The sequence below is a fragment of the Cyrtonyx montezumae genome, unplaced genomic scaffold (assembly GCF_038088225.1).
Source record: "Cyrtonyx montezumae isolate F1298 unplaced genomic scaffold, pur_monq_1.0 scaffold_12, whole genome shotgun sequence".
NCBI lineage: Eukaryota > Metazoa > Chordata > Aves > Galliformes > Odontophoridae > Cyrtonyx > Cyrtonyx montezumae.
Window position 1 is genome coordinate 1,687,494 of NW_027071848.1, and position 21,742 is coordinate 1,709,235.

At 43.5% G+C, this 21,742-nt stretch overlaps 1 protein-coding gene across 1 annotated transcript in view; it reads right to left on the minus strand.

The window, feature by feature from the left end:
- The window catches only part of TENM4 (teneurin transmembrane protein 4), a 334,278-nt gene that overhangs the window by 89,716 nt on the left and 222,820 nt on the right, over window positions 1-21,742 (minus strand). The window contains exons 13-14 of the mRNA XM_065729933.1: window positions 15,328-15,474; window positions 1,895-2,111 (exon numbers count right to left, since the gene is read on the minus strand). Coding sequence (XP_065586005.1) covers window positions 1,895-2,111; window positions 15,328-15,474 — 364 coding nt within the window. The remainder of the gene's footprint in view (window positions 1-1,894; window positions 2,112-15,327; window positions 15,475-21,742) is intronic.

The window sequence follows — 21,742 nt, forward strand, 5'->3', positions numbered from 1 at the left end:
TTAATGAAAAGCAATCATTAAATCCCTTCCTATTGATTTGAATCTCTGCATTCCCTCGCTCTAGAAATCTATATGCTAGATAAACATTTCTGCTAGCAGATGCTCCTTCTGAATCCTGAACACTCAGAGGGATGTTTACAGAGGGAATGTAATTCCTTCCTACACAGGCATCACTATGCATTGTATGAAACACAGGGACATCTTTTAGGAATGTATGTGGCCCTAAATGACAATGTTTCTGGTTCTTTGCTGGCACTCCCAGAAGCAAATTCAATATGGAATGAGAAATTCCCATTTTTCCCCGTAACTTCTGTGTGCTGCTGAATGCTAGCAGCCTTTAAAGAGAAGCTGCAAATTGCTGTTACGCATGCATGTAGATTCCCACCGTTCTTTAGCTGCATAGAAAAACCTGTTAAATCCAATAAATGTGCTGCTGAAATACTTTAGTATCAAATAAGTTGTCAAATAAGGCAGTTACGCATGGCCCTGACACCACAGTCCGCTGTGGAAAGGCTTCCAACTGACGAACTACAACCCTAAATACATCAGAAAGTGAAGCTGTGAGTACAAACAATTTTGTATTCCTCGTCCTGATTTCAGAGCAACAGATTACAACAACTGACAACACAGAATTCACTGTTCTAGCATTTAGTCCAGAGCCTGGGCTGTTTGGTACCCAGAATGTGCCATCTTGAGAATGCAGGCAAAGGAAAACCATCCGACTGCTCGCTACTGAGTTAGTTTGGCCTTAACCTGAATCACTGCCATTAGCTTTCATGAAGGGCTTGGCAGCAAGACAAATCAGAGAAACTAGAACATTAGGCCAGTTCCCCAACACTGGCATGCCTTCAAGTGGTTCACATCCGAGGTCAGCCTGTAGACCACTGGAGGTGTCAATATGTGGGAGGTGGTACCCACGGATGCTGGCAATGTCCCTTCTTGTAAGTGCATTTGGTTACACCCAAAGGGCCTGAGAGGCCTGCTGAGATGCAAGTACTGCAATAACTACCCACAGGAACATGAGGATTGTATAGTTTCAGTGCCAAGCTATTCACTGCTGTGCGTGGGAAAGCTGTAAGTAAGCAGTTAATGACTGGGTGGAATTCGGTGGAGTTCAAATGCAAGTGTTGAGAAGCACCTCGTGGCTCAGGGTCATCACTTCAGAAAGGCAACATTCAGAGCAGACAATGAACGATCTAAGAAACTGATGCCCCAGGGTATGTATTGTGATGTCCTGCTTGAAGGACATGGTTTTAAAGGGACTGTTTTCCCCTGGCAGACAGACATGTCCTTAAACAAATGTCTGAAATGCAGTCACTTATGCAGCTACATACGATTTACCAGTTCCCATCTCTTGATGAGGAATGTAGTGAAAAAGGATGCCTCAGTATTGAAATCGATGTATATTCCACTTGATTGTTGACATCTGATATGTAAACAATGCTCGAACAGTCCTTCATGACTGTAAGATTTTCTCCAGGCTTCTGGAGGCCATAGATTTTAAAGCCTATGTTAGTTTCCCTCTCTGTTGGCTCTGTCAAACCTCTGTTTAACACAGAAGAAGGTCTGCCATTGCTGTTCACTAAATACAGCTGGGAAATGCTGAATAAATGGCTTTCATTCCTTGAGATTAAAGAAGACGTGTCATAGAACATCCTGAATCAGAATATTCTGAGTTGGAAGAGACCCATAAGGATCACTGAGTCCTAATGAAGATGAGGAGGCACCCACCAGAATTACATCAGCCTCAAATTTTTTCACACACCTACTTCTCTGTGACCTTTTCTCCTCTCTGAATCCTGCTACTACTTCTTCTCAAGCAATCTGCCATTCCACATCTTACCATGGCCAAGTGGATCGCACTTCTACTGAAGAAAAATGAAAATTCACTCACCCTCCTTCGAAGGGATTGTCTCCTGGGATGATGTGAGTGCTGTCTTTGCCAATCAGGAACTTGATCCGATCGTAGAATGAATGCAAGCTCTGCTGGGAGATGGGTGCTTGTGTCTCCTGAATGATATCTAGGGGATCCGGGGAGCCCAGGCACAGTGCATTGACATGGCACAGTGGTTGCAAGCAGCAGTCTGGGTCCATGCAATCCACCAGGCCATCTGCAGAAGGACAAGGAAGATTTTAGAGCAAATGGAACATGGAGCATTGCAGACTTCAGGGTGCAAGAACTCTTTATAATGCACACATAGAGAAACATGAACTTTACGTTTGCATAGAGTAACACATTTTCTCTTAAAACTCCAAAAAGAGCATCAAATGGGTTGACAGTTGAACAAGATGATCTTAGTGGTGTTTTCCAACCTGAATGATTCTGTTTCTATAAACACCAATTAGCATGTATGTATATGAGAAAACACACACGAATGAGATCAGGATTTAAAGAAAACACATTTGAGGTTGATTCTGAGATACACCATTTCTCCTCTTGGCCATTGAGATGAATCCACAATCCTTCAAGTTTGTCCTGGCTTTTTTATTTCTGTTCGTGGATCAATGATGTTCATACACTCTTCCTATTCTCTGTACAAACAGCAGGTCAACTAGATCAAACTAAACCTAACAGTCCTTTCAGGAGGACTCAGTAGTGGAGAAAGCCGTGGCATCAACATTGGCTACAGAGAGATCTACACATCCAACCCAATAGAGATGCCAGCTAGATAGGTAAGAAGGCAAAGATTTTGCTGGGACTGTTCAGTCTCTTTTGGCCTTTGTCATAATTATTACGTGCAGATACAGAGAACCAGACAACCTAAACCTCTCAGGATACAAATCTTGAATTTTTGACAACAAGAAATTAAAAGTAACAACAATAATAGCAATGGACATGCATGAAAAAAGCTTGCCAAATGCAGCCTAGTAAAATAAATTGACACACCTGCCAAGTCATCAAACACACAAACAATACTATCTTTCATCACCACAGGAGCATTCCTCAGTTCATTTTAGGATGCCACTGTCCATTGCAAACAGCTTAGTACAAAGCAGCGACAGGATAGTAAATACAAAGAAAAAGAAGATCAGAGTAGGTTTGGTGAGGCATCATCACATTTAGACACAAATGTTGTTCGCATGTAGTTGAGGTGGATCTTGAAACCGGATAAGGGAAATGGATTTATTTTTTTTCTTCTTTTTTTTTCTGGGGATTTTCCAAATCATCAGTTCAAACGAGATAGATTGATAGTGAGTGAAAATTGTTACCACGTGATGGCTGTTCAAAGACTTACGTGAAATGAATGGTTGGCTTCAGTGTAGTTGCTCGATGCTCTATATTTCAGAGAAGCCACCTTTACAGCTAGCATCCTGCTGACAACTTCAGCAAGAAATGAATGTGTTTGGAGAACAAAACTGTCCTGAGAGGACAGGTTTCTCCTGAAGTGGGATGAGATTTGGTGTTGTCAGGCATTAGATGGGGCCCTGGGCAACCTGATCTAAGGCCTGATTTAGGGGGTGTCAACCCTGCCCACGGCAAGGTGGGCTGGAACTGGATGATCTTTGAGGTCTCTTCCACCCAGGCCATTCTATGATTCTGTGATTGTCAGGATAACATATTTTCTACGTCAAGGAAACAGTAAATTAAGACAAGACACGCTCACAAAGAAAACCAGAAAAAAAAAGCCTGTTCAGTGCTCCCAGAGCTTCCAGTCTATGTATGGGTCAAAGTGGGAGGAACACCTGCTCCACACACAGTAAGCCTTTTCTACAAGTGCTCCGCACCTGCCATTAATGATAATGGGAGACTAGCAGAAGTGCTTTCCAAAACCCCATCCATTATCCTTACCTCTGTCTGTTCTGATATCTCTACATCTTTATAACTCCTCACAAAATTGCCACAAAAATTTATCAGCTCGGGCACAAAATCTACCCATCTGCCTTCTCACTTGATGACTAGTGATAATGAAAAAGAACTAATTACATTTTATTTGCCCATTAAAAAAAACGACTTGCTGCAGCTGATTAGTCCAGTAGGATTCTGGAAGGTCAGAATCTGAGATACCGTTCACAGGAGAGAGACCTGCATAAGTGTAATATGCTTACCCATAACTACACCCTAGAAAAAAAAGGACACACAAAAGAAAAAAAAAGAACAAGCCAACTGTGCTGCACCCAGTGCAGTTTCAAGGAAGATATGATGTTGTCATTATCTCTTACACATTAATAATGTTTTCTACTATAAAGACAATGTAGTGAGAGGATGGTAAACCAGCTGCCCCATACCTCTTCATTACCGTCTTCATTTCAGATGTCAGAAATGTGTTTGGGGATCCAAAGCTGCAAGACAGAAAGCAACTGTCGTCTCTGCAGGAAACAGCAGAGAAATGTTTGAAGAACAGATGCACAGGACAGTGTTTTGTACGATGGCAGTGCTGAGGCCTTGCTTGCAGATGAGCTTTGCAATTAATGTGTTTCAGGCCTGCATGAAGTGTGCTGGGGGGAATTACACCAGAGAGGTTTGTCATGGACACCTTGGACCTATTCAGGTCCTCAAGAGCTGAAGTGGAGTTTAGCTGTTTGTATAATAGTACGTTCAGAGCACTACATTTAGCTAGCTTGGAAAATTGAAAGGCCAATTTTGGCTGAGACGCAGAGAACAGCAAGAGATAAAGCAGATCAGGGGAGACTTAGACTGGTTAGAAGGAAGAAGTTTTTTATAATAAGGGTAGTGAGGTGCTGGAACAGCTTATCCAGAGAGGTCATGGATGAACTGTTCTTGGAGACACCCAAGGTCAGGCTGGATGCATCTCGGAGCACCTGACAGAGCCATAGATGTCCCCATTCATTGCAGGGGAGTTGGACTAGATGGCCTTCAAAAGTTCCTTCCAGGCATCCATCCATCCCCACCATGCCCACTGACCATGTCCCTCAGTGCCACGTCTACCCTTTTCAGAGATGGTGACACCACCACCCTGGGCAGCCTGTTTCAATGCATTACCACTCCATCTGAGAAGAAAAGTTTCCTAACATCCAATCTGAACCTCCCCTGGCACAACTTCAGGTCATCACCTCTTGCCCTGTCGCTGTCACCCGGGACCTGCAGAGAGCAAAAGCCTCCCCTCAGCCTCCTCCTCTCAAAACTGAACCATCCCACTTTCCCTCATCCATACGACCATGGCTTTCAGACCACACGACACATATGTTGTTGAACTGTCCCAGCGCAAGACTGAAGGTACTTTGTAGAACATTTGCAACACTGTGCTTTAGGGTCACAAAGGCTACTCTGATCTGCTTGTCAGACTGCTATATGTACAGGCTTTCCCCCAACTGGGTTAAAGCCTGTCTTTTAGAAAGATATCTCATTCCAAAGACATCTAATTACAGTGAGTCCACTGCTTCCTCCGGTAAGCCATTCAGATGTTTAATTACTGCTAGGGAGCTGCATCTTATTTCAAGGTTGAATTTGTCTAACTCCCATATCTCACAACCAAATGTTTTTTTTTGACTTTTCCAAGGTAACCAATATCCTTCTGCACTGCATGATTGGATGCCTTGTTCATGTGCAAGTCTTGCCACACAGAGCAACAAGCAATTCAAACCCCATTTCTGAACAGCCGAACAAGACTAAAGTTCTTGTTTATTTTCCAGCTGCTGAATTTAGATTTTTTAGCGATTTCACATGGAGCCATCAACACTGGACGTGAAACAACTGAGGCAGCAATACTGGGTGGAGAAGAGAGACCAATTCCTTATTTTTGTGTTGGTTTTTGTTGCATTTATTTAAATACTAAGGTTCACAGCAGCCTTTTAGTAACAGGTTGCACTGACAACTCATGTTGAGACAATAATCTCCCCTGACCTCTAAATCCTTCTCTGTGTCATTGCCTTTCAGGAGTCACCCAACCCATAAGGCTTGCATGCTTGGTTCGTTCCCAGGGGTATTACCTTGCGTTCTGCTGCCTTAAGACACACTTTGTGACCATGAAGTGTTGTGAGTCAGATCTCTCTGCACCAAAATGATCTGGGTATGTATTTATCACCATGTATCAAGCATGATATGGTGATATATGATAACACAAAGATTTTTTTTCAGGAAAGATTTAAACTACGCTCGACAATGCTGAATGGGGTTGGATGCAACGAGCAATTCCAAGGAGCCATTCTAGAAACAGATTCAACCATGGATACCATTCATTAAACAAATGAATTCAGAGATCTGTTACTGTGCCAGACTTTAAGCCACCTTGTGTTCTTCTGTACTTCCATCTAAAGGGAACTTTTACATCTTCGAAATATTTTCAGCACACTTCTTACTGGTGTTGCAGACAGCTGTTTCACCTCACATCCTCCAACACCTCCTTTTCTTACCTTCCCCATATCAGCTTTTTGCCCTGTACAGAATGCATAGACAGTGAGGGATGCATTCTGACTGCCTACCACCAGTGTGTAGCTCACATCAGTTTCTTTCTGCTTGCAGAGCACAGGGTCAGGTTTGGTTTGCAGGAGCTGCATTTTTTCTCAGTCATTGCTATCCTAACTTTTTCCTTAGACACTGTGACTGTAGCAACTGGGGCAGCTAAGTTAGATCATGACAACAGATCTGAATGCTGACCTTATTCAGAACGAGCTTCTCAGTGTCACAACTGCCTTCTAAAAATACTCACCTGGATGCCAAACTTCAGATGACCCAAAATTACTTGGCTTTCAGACATTGCTTGTGGCCTGTCACTTTCTGAATACCATGCCCTTCGTGATGTTTTGAGACCCACCTAAAACAATTAGGAAGCCTGGAAAATCTGGAGCTGCTGCAGTTTGGTGCAGAGAGTCAGGGCTGTGTCTCATGGGAGATTCAGGAGCACCTTAGGAAATTGCCTCATGATCTCCAGTATTCATCACACAATGAGTGGATGGATCCAAGCCAAAAAATAAAGAACTCAAACACCCAAACCACTGGCAAATAAACTGAACCTATTCCAGATGTGTAATGGTATGTTAAGGTTTGTATGGCAAGCACAACATCACCCAGGTGGCTGGCTGCATGGCACATGAAGGAAGGGATAGGCAGAGAAAGCAGTTTTGTGACTGTTTTTTTCTTGCATGTAAGCCCTACGTCCAGACTCTCCGGCTTCCCCTAAATCCTCCTTTGCTAGGAGTGGATTAAGAACCAAGGACACAAAACCAGCCACTAACTGATTGGGAAAAGAGTGTGCCCAGTGAGCTCCACTGCTTATTAGGAGAACAGATACTCTGGCTTACCTCTGAACTATGTGACATACTCCTTCTTCAGAAGAAAAAACAAATTGTCATGGTCACAGCCACTATTAGCCTGCAGGAGAAGTACTCTGGCAGCAAAGGGCCACTACTCCTGCATTCCATGGACTGCTGCTGCACTTGCTGCCTGCTAAGTGCTCACAAATCCCACAGGAATCTGGGTTCCAAGTCCCTCAACCAGCACCATGCAGTGCCAACAAAGCATCCAGGAGCAGAGTTTCACACAGAGGCAAGAGAGCAGCCTTTGTGAGACTGCTTTCGCAGATCATCTGAGAGCAAATAAAATTTCAAATTAGCTTTGACTTTTCATGGCCCCACAATTGTGTTGGCTGATTTAATGGGCAGTGTCTTAGCTCGCTGAGATTGAATAATGGAGCATTTCTACAGAGTTATGGATGCTGCAACAAAAATCTGTCATGCTAACATCAACAACAGAAGGCAAATAACTTTCGTCCTGGAGCGTTATGTATCTAAGGCAGCTCTGACAGGTGCTGCATGTCAAGTGTCAGGGTGGAACAGGCAGGCCACAGGTAGGGACAGACTTGTTGGTACGTAGAGAGTACATGACAAACTCAAGGATTGCTCCTGCTGGAGAGGATGAGAGTTTTCATCACTGATTGCAGTGGGAAGAGCAAAATGTGAAGCTGTTCTAGCCAAAACAGGACTAGAAAGCCAACAGTAAAAATACATTGCCTTTCAGGAATATTTTCATTGCCAGTGAAAGCATAAGATGCACTGATTATATGCATAATTGAGGCTTTCACCTTATCCAGTTCTTGCCTTTCCCTCTCCTTCCTGCATCACCCACCATACAACAGTATCACCTCTCATGGGGACACTGTACTGCCCTGTGATGCTTTTGGATGCATTAATAGGAGAGTTTGGATGGGGAGGGTTTAAAATGAAGGCATTCAGATGTAGAGTTAACAGTGTGTTATTCTCACCCTTAAGCAAATCAGATTTTACCCTTCCAGCATCAGTCTGAGCTCTCCCAGAACAGAGATGGAAGGAATGTCTCAGTATTTCTACAGAAAACACAAGTTATTGTTCACGTGAATGCTTGGGTTTAGGATGGCTCACAAAAGTAATGATGCTGTGCCCTGAGCTGAGGACTCACACTTCATTTACTTCTCCTGGACCTGGGGAATTGTTAAGTTTTCCTCTTGGGCTTTGCAGAGAATAATTTTACCTATTCAACAGCAGAGGTGTAGATTTTGGGCCCACTGTGAGGAATCAAAAGGAAACACAACACAGCAAACAAATGTAAGGAATGATAGCAATGCCTCTGTGATCACATTGGATATTACTGTTCTCTTAGCACTTTCTATTCCCCTCCCTCCGTTTTGATTTAGCTTGAATAAGGTTCTCAGTGGCTGAATCCTAAATAAATTAGATCGTTGGCTCTCTGAGAAAAGAGCTGTCCTTACATCTTTCCCTAATATTTGCAGATTCAAAATCATGTAGTCATATGCAATAGCAGTCACATATTTGTACTGCAACACTCCTTGGGCTTTAGTGCAGAAACAGAGCTCTGCAGGGCCAGGCACTACAGAAAACAGAAGTATAATGCAGAAAGTCCATCCTAAGCCAGAACTATGTTCTTATTTGAAGAACATCTGAAAAAAAAGAGAAAGGAATGGAGCAGGAGGAGGAAATGACAGAAAAACACATGACAATCACTACTAGCTGACCATAAATAATGGTTTATATATAATAATATGGTTACAGTCTACAAGTTTACAGAATCTCCCAGATAACACTGGTGTGCTACGCAGCTGGCTTCATGGGATTTCCCTCGTCTAGACTTTTAGCAAGAGGAGTTCCCCATTGCACTAGAATCACAGAATCACAGCACACCCTGAGCTGGGAGGGACCCACAAAGATCACTGAGCCCGACCCCTGGCACCACCCAAACCCAAATCCGATGTCTGAGAGCAGTGTCCCAAGGCTCCCTGAGCTCTGGCAGCTCGGGGCTGTGCCCACTGCCCTGTGCAGCCTGTTCCATGCCCACCACCTTCTTGGGCAGAGCCTTTTCCTCAAAGCTCCCTGACCAGCTCCAGAAGCAACACAGAAAGCAAGCACTCCGTGTTTGGAGCAAAATTTCTGAAGATGCTGAAGGCATGCGAGAGCCCTTCCAAGCAGAGGAGACTGGCACTCAGATGCTGCAGAAAGTAGAGGTTGCTTAAGGTGATCAATAGCCAAACAGTGCTGTACCTGAAGCTGTGTCCTTCAGGAGCCAATGTAGCTCTGTGAAAAAGGGACTCTGAGCTTAGGAAAAGAGTGAAGGAGCAATGGTTTTGCACCCTCTTCAGATGAGATACTCTTAGCTGAGATCTCTTTGTACCAAAGTCTCTTGAATTTCTGCAAAGTGTTGAAATGTTAAGTGAGAAGTTCATCCTAACATATTCTGCTGACTGATTCCAAGGCAAGTCAAGAAATCCCTTTGGCACACCTTGGAAAGCAGCCTCAGATCACTCAGATGACACAAGCGTGGTTTTCCAGTCCTCGTCAAAAGGAAAGCAGCTCCACATTCTGTGCACCCATGACAGTATGTGAGCTGATACACTTAAAGGCAAACCTCCAGGTTTCTAAGGGGAATTCCTGCCCCACAAGGGAGGCAAGAGTTTGCCCCAAGTGCTAAAGCAGAACTGGCAGAGCTTTTTTTGAACTTCTGTCCAAGCTCTTTTCAGTTTACTGCAGAAGGGCCTTGCAAAATGTATGTTTGAGCCTGGAAATGGTTCATGTCAGCTTTTGTTGCATCTTGTATACCAGCAGTGCTTCCTTCCCGTCTGTAACTTTCTTCATCTCAGCAGGAAAAGAAACGTTTACTTGGAAAAACGGCGATGTTTTCAGTGTTCATGAATCTATTCACCAAAGGAATTTCACTAAGGAAAAGCTACAAGGAGTAGGAACTCTCCCAAGCTGCCAAGGCAAGCCACAGCCACTGCTAGACACATCATCTTCACTAACAGCACAACGTGCTTCTGGGTGCTGCTCTCCTGACAGCCCCAGTGCTAACAACCAGCAGCAAGTGTTACCATCCAACAGGGGATCAGCGAGCTGCTGAAACCTGAAAATGAGAACGCATCGTGCTGTTTCCTTACTTGAGGAAAGGTTGATTAACAGTCATCATAAAACAGAGGAGGAGAAGCTAGGTGATATCAGCTAGCCAATCTCTTTAGGTACAGCAAGCTTTCTCATCTTTTTAGAAGTGCTTTGTGGTTCCTCCAGCATGACCCTGTTGCTTGACTGGATCTATCAGTGATGGTAAATGCTAATTCACTGTGGCTGTTTTCCCAGGTGTGTTCAGATCTCAACACTTCCCTCTGTAAATGCAGCTCGTGCATTAATGCATCATTTTTTATGGTTTCAAGGAAGCAGACAGCTCCCACAGCATGCCCGGGAGATGATCCTGTGCTATAAAAGCATCACCAGCACGAAGTAAAGGTTTGTAAGTGTGCAAAATTAAAAAGAATAATCTGAAAGCATCCCATCACCTTGTCTGCAGCTCATGCATTTGCATAGATAAAGATCTGCATCCCGGGGTTCTCTTGGATCCTATTCAGTTCCCTCTATAACCCTGCCACTGCCTTCAGGTGTAACCCTACACGCTGGCAGGGAGCAGTGCAGGCTCCTGCCAGCTCTCTAACACGTAATTTGGCATGTGGTGGACAGATGGTGGGCACGGGGATGTTAAGTTCAGAGCGCAGTGCCAAAATTCCTCTTGCCAAAAGGTTTGAAGTGTTGCCATCCCAAAGCATTACGCACGTCTCCACCTTACTACAAGCAGGACCTGATCCCTGTGTGGGGCAAGCAAGGCATGAAACTCTGCAGAGTTACAGGAATGGACTGTGATGCAGTAAAACATAGATTTGAGAGATATCAGAGAACTCATTCTTGGCAATCCCAATGTGGCTGTGGCAGAATTACAGAGATCCTGAAATGAGAGTGGCAGCAATAGGTGATACTCAGGGCAGTAGAGGAAGGCAAAAATACAGCATGCAGTGACTTGGCTGCTCTGACTTGGGTTTGAATGCAACTGTTAGGAGGATGGGGGTAAGGAAAGCCTAAGAGTTGTTCCCCCTTTGAGCTCTTAGCTGCTGGTGCAACATAGAAATGAACCTGCTCAGGCCAAACAGGGCCATGAGTGCACTGGAACCCCATGTGTGTGCTTAGCTGAGTGCACTGTGTGTAGCCATCAAGAATAAGGTAAGAACTGAGGGCTAGAAGCTTCATTATTACAGCTCTTGCAGGAGAAGAGAACAGGAGGAAGCCAGAAAGGATGGATGATGTCTGATCCACTTTGAAAGAACCAGTGGGCTCTAAGCCCTCAAACAAAGCTACCTCTGTAAATCTCTCACTGTTTCAGGACAGTGGAGCGTATCCAGAAAATGAAACTGTGAATTGGGCTATTCTCTGAGTATGGAGGGAGTCACACTGATGATTTCTCTGGAAAAAGATGATTAAGATAGCTTTACTGCTCACAGGTGTATCTATGAGTTAGTGAACAATATCCCCTCATCTTTCCCTCTGTTATTCTATATACTCTGTTCCTGATGGAGGACTCTGCAGGTGCAGTGGAGCCCATATTTAGCCTATAGAATATTGGCCTGTTCTCAGTACTCTGCCAAACACCATTAACTCCACTTCCAGGACTTGTCACAGGAGTTAATATCCACGGTCTTTTAAACCCTCAAACTTTCTGCTCTTTAAGTACATGACAGGGCACACTGTGTGGGGTGAGACAGGGCTACTTTCAAGACCACTGCTCTCAGTGTGAGTCTGCAGCCATAGATAGAGGGCATTTTCTGCCAAAGAGAGGCAAGAAGTACCTTTCAGGGCCCATCTTCAGGAAGCATCTCTTATTTGTTGCAATACAGGCAGTACCTCCTGAGGTCAAATGTTGAAAATCCATGTCTTTTACACAGACTGTTAAAGCTCTGTCAGTGCACTGTTTTCCCTTGACTGGTACTGGATGATTGCCTGCTCTCTGTTACTTGCCACGGCTCCTTTCAAGCTGATGGACTTCACGTTTAGAAGTGTAAATAAAGTAGGCCTGGGTGTGAAACCTAAGTGTCAGTTTTGACAAATGACACTTGAGTGTGGAGAGGGAACTGCTCTCCCAGACACCTTGTTTTAACCTGAACAGAGATTACATTTCACTGAGTTTCTCTCTGAGTGACTTCTGCTTTGCTTGTTATTGTTTATCCGAACAGCCTCCAGATTTAAGAGGCCAGCACGCCCTGTAATTTGGTACCCATCTCCCTCAGGGTATGATTAGGCTGGGATGTGATGAAAAAGATTCTGACTTCAGCTCCCATTATCCTGAGGTATTTCCTGCTGCAGGGATCCTGATTAGCAGACACATGATACCACAATGTAGGACTGACTTCCGACGAGCTCGGGCAGAGTAAAAGACCCTTAATGTCAACGGCCTCACATTGCTCTTTGGAAAAACCACTGTGCTTTTCGTCCTCAGGAGACTCTGTTTTTAGTGGAAAATGACTCGAAGGTCAGCATTCATCAAGCAAAAGCAGGTGATATCTGAAACAACTCAGGGGGATGATGCTGTAAACCTATTTCCCTCCACTGGTGGCATGCGTGGTGACCAGCTTGGATGTGTGCCTTCAAAAGCTGCATGAAATGACTGCCATCTCCACTGCCTGCATGCCTGTGCATACAAAGATAAGTTCAGCAATTGCCCTGAAATCTTTTATGGTGAGCAGTCAAATAAAACACCCTACTCCAGCCCAAAGCAAGCATCAATCGAGATATTTTGACAGGACATCCAAAAAGAGAAAAGTCTCTTTTGTGTTTATACCCTCACTTTGGAGAAGCTGCACAGCCTGCACCTACTCAGTGCTCTGGATAACACTGCAGTCGAGCAAGGTATGATCTCTTAGGTGACAAAATGTTTGCAGTGAACACAGCTTACTTTTACTTCCTAAACACAGCTGCATGCTGCCACTGGATTGCCTTGGGATGGCCGGGAAACCCAAAGGCAGCTGTCACAAGTGAAACATGTACATATGATGCTCGGGAGGTCTAAGCTGCTGTGAAGGAGAGCTGAGGTACTCCAGGAGGACTCAGAACAGGAGGAGCAGACATTAGGATGGAACATGAGAAATTCCCATTAGAGGAGGTAATAGTATTAGGAGAAAAATGTTCACTGTGCAGACAGTCATACAGAGGGGTGGGTTGCACAGAGAAGTGGAATCTCCATCCTTGGGGTTGCTCAAGAACTGGCTGGATGCAGACTAGATCTGTTCTGACCAGGGGCTTGATGTAGATGTCTGCTGGAGGTCCCTTCCTACCTAAATTATTCTGCGTTCTATAGATATCAGATATCTCCATTTCTCTTGCTGGAGGTCAGCATGGCAGGGGGGACACAGGTCCAGAATCAGCCTTCCTTCACTCCTCCAGGTAAACTTATTCAAACCCCTGTGCTGAACAAGGAACTCAGGCTTCAGAGCAGAAATTCCTCAGCACTACTGATACTGAGAGTTGAAGTTTTAGATTTCAACCCACAAATGAGCCACAAAAATCTACAAGGATCAGGTCAAGAAGGTAAATGTATACATCTTCCACTTTCCAGCTGACAGGAATCATGAGCAGTAGCAAAATCAAAGGAGATAGCATAGTGTGTTACATGTCTATCTGTAAGCTGTAATGGACAGTGCCATGTAAATAAGACTTTTTTAGCATACTGACATCAAGGTCAGCACTCATTTATGGACTCCAACACTGCATAAGCTGTCACGAAGTAGTAACTTAGAACCTGTGAGTTGCTTTGCTCTAGCTGTGTATGCCCATGTTTCACACTAGCTCACCAAATGCAGATTATCAGCTGACGGGCACTAACCTGTAATGATGGCAGTGCCTTCTATCTATCCTACACCTGCTGGTGAGACCACACACTGCTTGTTTAATGGGCAACCCCATTGCAAGGTTAGCACCTTGAACTGGGTGACATGAGGAGATTGTGTTTCACCAACCTACTCAGAGTCTGGTCATGCTCTTTTTGACATCATGCAGATGTGGTCTACTGTCTGTTAGTCTGGATTAAAAGACAGAGTTCTTGTTGGTTATTTTTTCCAGGGAAACCAAGGTTGTCCTTGGCTCCATTTGCCATATTTTTACACATCTGACATACTGAACTTTACTGTTGGCTTGAGAATTCTGTACATAGGGGAGTATGGCAATACTCAGTTTCATGTGAAGCAAGAAGAGACTTTCACTTCACTGTGTATCTTCTTTATGGTTCTCCTAATTTTTCCATCATTTCCAAAGGGTTAATTTGGTCCATTTGCCATGCCAGATGTGCAGAAGTATTTTAAATATTCAATCAAAATCCCAGTTGCTGTGAAGCAGATAATCACAGTCTTGGCTGCCTGTTTTGTTTTTTTTTTCTTTAACTGTACTGTTCTTGTGAATATGATAAAAAAGAAACACGCAAAATACAATCTCTGTTTCACAGTCTGGGTCCTGGTCCAGACTTGTGGTTTACAAAGCCTTTTGCTGAGTGACAACAAAACAAATTATGCGGCCTCCCTTATGCCTTAAATTTAATATCTAATCTCCTGCCCTCTAATTCAAACCTTCGCACTGCACCAGGGTTTCCTTTGTAATGAGATAACTCTGAATATTAAGTTTGCATTACGCAGGGCTATTATTCACATGCCTGACATCACTACATATGGAACTGTAATCAATAAAACATGGTTTGAAAGGGATTGGATGGCTTGTGGGCATGGGGATCAGTCACCAAAGCCTCTCATTTACTGCAAAACATTCATCCCAAGGCAGTAGTGACCTACAGAGAAGCAAGCCCTGATGGAAACCTCAGTTGGTGAGGCCAAAGTTGGAGCAGTCAGGGACATGTGCTCTCTGAGATGGTGTTGTGTCACTGCTGAGCCACACAGCTGGCTGGGGTGGCAGGGTGAGCACACGGCCTCTGCCTGCTCTCAGGCATATGGACTTGATTTGGGGATAAATAAACCTTCCTCTTCAGGCCTGGCACCCCAAGTCCATTCAAATTTTTGGATTGGACTCCACCCTGGCTCAGCCAGCCTGGCAGATTTCACTGACATGCCACACACATTTGGGTCCTACCTCCATCGTTGTCCTTCCCATCTCCGCACGCCGTCTCCATGGAAGTATCACAGCCTGCTCCTCTCCAGCCCAGCTGGCAGACACAGTGCCAGCCATTCACGTCCAGAGTGCATCTGCCATTCCCATTGCACAAGCCAGGGCATCCCTCTGCAAGGCAAACAGCCACACGTTCAGACAATCCACAACAGCAGAGCAACGCAGGCTGGTGAACAGCCATTTCCCTTTGCTTTTGGCCCAGTTCTCCATTCCCACTTGATGTCTTCCCATTGTCTCAGTTTAGGGTCAGAATGGGCCCATACTGGCTTCCCAGTTCACAGCCTCACTGAGGGCACTGACAGAACAGTGAATTTGGGGATACACTGTGATGTTCTTATCACAGAAACAACAGAACCCACCCTTGCACCTGAATCTCTCAAAGCTTTTGCTTTGTAAGACCAAGATTTAGGGTTACCTAAATTACACATGGGGTTAAAGTTCCTAACACTTCACAAGATAAAACAGTGTTCAGCACAGCCAAGATCTCATTCAAAGCTAGAATGAAAAGGAAGGCACTTCCTACATTAGCAAATGTTTGGAGAGCACGCTATTGATCTATTGTGGTCATTTTGAGAGGGGTTCATCTGACCCTGTTATAACTGCCCTACAACTCAGCAGCACAGGAACCCTTCCCATGGTGGAAGCCCCTCATGTAGGTTCAGTGCATCATGCTCTCTCTGGAAATGCCTGTTTCTCTTTGCTGACTAAAAAGAGACTCCAGCAGAGGCAGAGGCAGATGCTCCTATTACAGGTGATAAACTTGGGGGTGGGGGTGGGGGTGGGGGGCTATGCTTCCTGACTGCTCAATGGGGTTTGATTTTTGGCCACCTGCTGAGATTGCCATCCTTTATGTTTTGGGGGAAAAATAGCAGGGTAATCTCCCCAGTAAACAGCCACATGTGGGAGGCTGCTTAGCCTACACAGCCCTGGGGTCTTTTTACCTGCAGAGCTCAAATATCTTTAGTGAGAAGGAGCCAGAAATGCTAGCTGCATTTTACAGATTAGGAAACTGAAGCACTGAAGTGACTGCAGAGGTCACTCAGCAGGACTGATTAAAGCAGGAACACAACTGAGGCCTCCTGAGCTCTGTTTTAAAGCCCTCTCTGTTCATACAAATGTTGTGAAATCCCTTCACGTAGTTTGTGTTCCTTCATGGAACTGTACACATGATGTGGGTATCCTGTCCTAAAGGACATGGTGGTAAAGAGCACTGAAAGGTGCACATCATGGGAGCACTCAGTTGATCCCATACACCAGTTGACCCCAGATTGAGCCTTCAGTTACTTACAACAGTGCCAAACTTCTGAGCATTTAATGTGATTTTTTTCCATGCTAGTGCTAATTTATTAGTTTGTTCCTTTTATTCACTCTCAGTACCAGCTGCAAGCATTCAGCTGTTTTGGAAAATGAGAGGAAGAATCACATTACTTGTTAAAATAACTTGTTAAAATTACTTTGGTAGGTAGATAATCTCACTTTGGAGCAACTAAATTCCATTTGGATGGGACCATCCTGACAGGAGGGATATGCCATTTTTCCCCTCTTTATAAATCAGATTAAATGTGTCTAGACAAAAAGCTTCTCAAGAAAGCTGAAGAAATCACTTTATGTGTGTTCTGCATCACTTCAGTAGTTGGCAGCTCAATTCTGCAGTGATAATACTGCATCATCATTGAGCATCTTTCATGACCTACTGCTTTACTGCATGAGTTGGACTCTCCATGACCGATCCTAAAAATTCCTTTCTTTCTTGCTAGAGACTGACCAGGACATCCCTGGAAAAAGGGTGGTAGTGTTGACTTGGATAGGAGTGAAGTGAGAATCTAGGAGAGCTGGGGGATGAGAAATTGAAGAGAACACTCTAGAAGTATGAGGGAAGAAAGGTTGGATAGCACCAGACTTTTAACCCAACGAGTAAGGTTTAGTCTCTGGAGTGGGAAAAAGATGGGTTTCAGAAATTCTTGCTTGGAGCTAAATACAGAAGACTTGTGAGTTCAGTCTCAGGTTATACAGGAGCAGGTCCAAATGCTGGAAATAGTTTAAATTAGGGCTGTGATGAAAATTCAGAGGGAAAAGAGGGCATTTATTTTAACTTCTTTCTTTTAAGTACCTTTTGCATTTCTTAATTTTTGGAAAGAAGATATCAAAAGAAAGAATCACAGAATCATGGAATCGTTAAGGTTGGAAAAGAGCTCTAAGATCATCTAGTCCAACTGTCCACCTACTACCAATGTTGCCCATTAACCATGTTTGTTAGTACCACATCTAATTTCATTAGACAAGAAAATACCATACTGATTGCTTTCTGTGAGACTGAAAGAAAATAGAACATTAATAAATGATCTTCAGATATCGCATGTGACAAGTGTACAGCAGATATTGGCAAAAAAATATAACTGCATAAATGAGGAGCTAACATCGGACTACTGAATGTCCTCCACTTTCCCAAACTTAGTAGCAGAAAGTGTCTATAATTAGTATAGAGGCACCTCCCACCCCTGAGGAAATGAGAAGAGTTTGATTTGTACACTCGAGCACAGCAAAGGCTGAAAAGATTATGATTGTTTTCCACAAATTCGTGAAACAGATAAATAGTGAGAAGGAAAACAGCTATTTAAGCTAAAGAGAATAATGCTGGCATAAGAACAAATGGACCTAAACCAAGCATGAATAATTTCTGGCTGGAAATTAGAAAGGGAAAAAAAAACAAAAAAACAACCACATCTGTCAGGATCAAAAGAATAAAGTTTTGGAATAACCTCCCAGTAGGATGATTAAGGCAAAAAAGCCTCACTGATATATGTGTGGAGCGTGGTACATTTATATAAAATTCTGTACAATGGAGTTGCCCTTGTCAATGTATGAGATGGGTTCGGGACTATTCAAATGGGCTTCCATGATTTCCTGTGAAACTTCTTCAGCTGGGCTCAGAGAAAGCAAGTTAACCATGTCAGAAAGCAGACAGAGGTAAAACACCATTCAGGATGGGAAAGAAAGAAGAGAGTATCTCATAAGATTATGTCTTCATGAAGTGTCCACTCCTCCTCCTTGACTGTTAAGGGAACACAGAATCACCAGCTGAGATAGAAGCAGGTGCCTACTGTGGGATGACTCTCTCTGTAACGTCATTACCCTCCACCTTTCCATCATCCCAGCCTAGAGAGAGAGTTTGCCTCCTCCCATCAAAAAGAGAGACAACTCCTCTTCCTCAAGAAAAAAATCTCTTCCAAGGAGTCATGGACAGCTATTTCCCAATGAAATGACCTCCTCTACACAGGTCCATGAACATAAAATTTACAGCAAAATATCAGGGCTGGGAAGACTAAATGAAATCTGTCCTGTGTGGTAGTATGGGGAACAGACAAGTTTCGTAAGCAATGACAAAGGAAACCATTAATAGAAAACAACACAATTCAACAGTGCTGTCAGAGGACTCCTAACGCCAGCAAGGTAGAAGATAATATCAATATGCAGGTCAACACAGCTAACAGAATGGACTTACACAGTACTACTATTTCTAAATAGTTCTGCCGCATACCAACCTGACCATCACTTCCAACTACAGAGGTAGAAAGTACAATATTCTACATTCCACAAACAGTGCTCTTCAAAGCACTTGTAGAAAAGGTGACACAAATTAATTCACCCATTTCACCTGTTCTAGGTAACAAAGGGAAAAGATCATCGTGTCTCCAAAGGGCTTTTGAACACTGACACAGCAGGGCGGCTCAACCAGCCCAGATTCAAAGCACCATGCAGGGGAGTTGGACTAGATGATCTTTTAGGGTTCAACTCAAACTATTCTATGATTCTATGACAATACCGCAGCTCTGACATAGCTAGAGTCACTAATGATCCAGTACTCCTGTTTGTGCCTGTTAACTGTATCTGGGTGACTGAGATAATTAAATACATGAATAGGGCTTTCTGAGGGGGAAGAAGTCTTTTATGTGACTTTCTAAGTGAAGCACATGAAAGCACGGCTGATACTGTGAGACAATCACAAAGACATCAGGTCTGGCACGCAAGAGAGAATACAGAGCAGGGAAGCATTACAAACAGTGGACAAACTTTGAACTAACCAAGAAAAACGTGTTGAAGGAGACAGTCACAGGAGTGAGAAATGACGGTGCCACTTTTAAGATTAAGATTGGTGGTAAAACAGTCTGCTCTTAATGAACTGTACAGTTAAGGCCTTCTCTAATTAGTACAGTTAAAAATAATGTTTAATGACAATTTCTTTTCACGTTAAAGCTCACTGTCACTTGAAATTGGACTTGAAAGACTCTCCTTGTTCTTAAACCTTAAAGTGTTGACAGATGACAGTTTTATTCCTTTTGTCAGTCCTCTCTCAGCAGTAAGAACGTGTCCTATATGGATGTTCTAGTGAGCCTCAATAGGTTACTGGCTCTGAAATGAGTGCAACCTGGCTGAATGGAACATGTGAAGATGCAAACACCTGCAGCTTGTGAGAACAGTGAGTAAGACATCTGCAGGAGCTGGACTAGAGGTTTGCTGTTGGAATAGATAATTGTAGAGATCTCCAACCTTTATTATCTCAGGATTCTAAGTTCTGTGGAAGTGAAGGGGATAAGTGAAACATCAAGGGATCTCTGTAGATTAAGAAAACCTAGTCAAGTGTCGTGAAAAACACACAACTCCTAAACTGGTGGGTATGGAGAAGCCTTTCATCAGGTGGCTCCTGAAAGATGAAGAAGCGACTTGCCAGAGCTCCTGTTATTTCTAACTGCAGAAACAGAGGAACTGACCTTGGGTTCTCACTGCTTCTCAGAACCATGAAGTGACCTTGCAGTCATCCCTGAATTCAGATGGAGGCTGAATTCTTACATTCAGATGGAGGTTCAGATTCCTTACATTTCAGATGAGCTGTTATCCACTTCACTACAGCATTAATGTGGTTTCTTCTTAAGTGTGACAATGAATGAACAGTGATAGAAATTAAATATACGGATGTTTTGGCAGTTCCAATAGTATTCTGGATGAAGGAGCTCTCTCTAAAACCATACATCTTTAGTATTAGGTGCCTACTTTCATTTTAATCATTACTGGTGTTAATTGAGCCTTATGCTGGAGCATTCTATTCCAGTTCTAGTTGTAGCTTCTTGGCTTAACAACGCTGATGTTTGCTCTTGAAACTTGCCCTCCAACTTAGAAACAACTCTGGATCTTGTCTGATTTACTGCAAAGCTGTAAGAAAGACCCAGCAGTAAATCAGGCTCACCCTTGACAACTCAGGATTACTGGGAAGGGATTTCAACCCAAAAGATGTTAATAATTAAGAAAGCCAAAAGAGCATGAGTAATTCAGTTTGAAAAATGCACGCCATGAAGTTGGCCAAGTAAAAAGCATGTACTTTTAATGTTTCAGCTGTTGCTAATCTTCCCAAAAGAGACCATGTACTGTAAGATACAATCGTTGTTCTTAGCATGTTTCCTAAGCTGTTACCCACATGCAGTACTTGCTAAATATAATGTGTCTTTATTCTTGGGCATAAACGTGAGGTAAAAGGCTATCCAAAGAAGTGACAGCTACACAGGACTTAGTAAAAAAATACTGAGCCACTGAGTGGGCAAATGAGTACTGAAGATCCCTGGGCACGAGCTCTACAGACAGGGTCACTCATCAGATCTATCCTCCTGGTGCTTACCTTTTCACCCAGCCCTCTCCAATACAAGCTGAGATGAGAAGGATTGCTCCTGGGGTTTTGAAATGCAAAACACTGAGATGTAGAACATCAACAGGAGAGGATGCTCACACAGCCTCGTGCCACCCTACACCTTCCTCTACCAATGTCACTGTTCCTCTGAAGGAGTACAGAAAGTGGCCCTCTTTCCTTGGTCTAAGAAGAATATCATTTTTCTCCTAGTTTGAGTCAAGTCAAGCATGTTAAGCCGGTGCTAAGCAATGAGAAAAAACTACCACTGAATAATCCACTATAAACAGTGGTTCAAGGAAAACTGGTGTTTGCTGTGCATTAGACTGAAGATAAAAGTCTGGTTAATTAAACTGTGGACATTCTCTTAATATTTGTCTGCTCGGAGTTTTTCCCTGTTTGCAAATGTATCTGAAACTTCTTTTAAGCCCCAGTGAGAACATGAAATATTAGATTCTCAATCCATCCAGAGAAGTGAACTCAATAGGGCACCCATGTTGCCTGTCACACAACAAGAGCTTTACATGGCAGATTTTATTCTAACTGTTCACCAGACAAATATTTTGGCATATCCGTCCTTCCTCATCAGCTTCTCACAGCTGCTGTTCCTGATTGCTCACAACCTGAAAAGGAGAGTATAACTCTATGGAAGAAACTGATTTGTTCAACCTGATTTTTTTGGTTTGTTTAACCAGCGAACATATG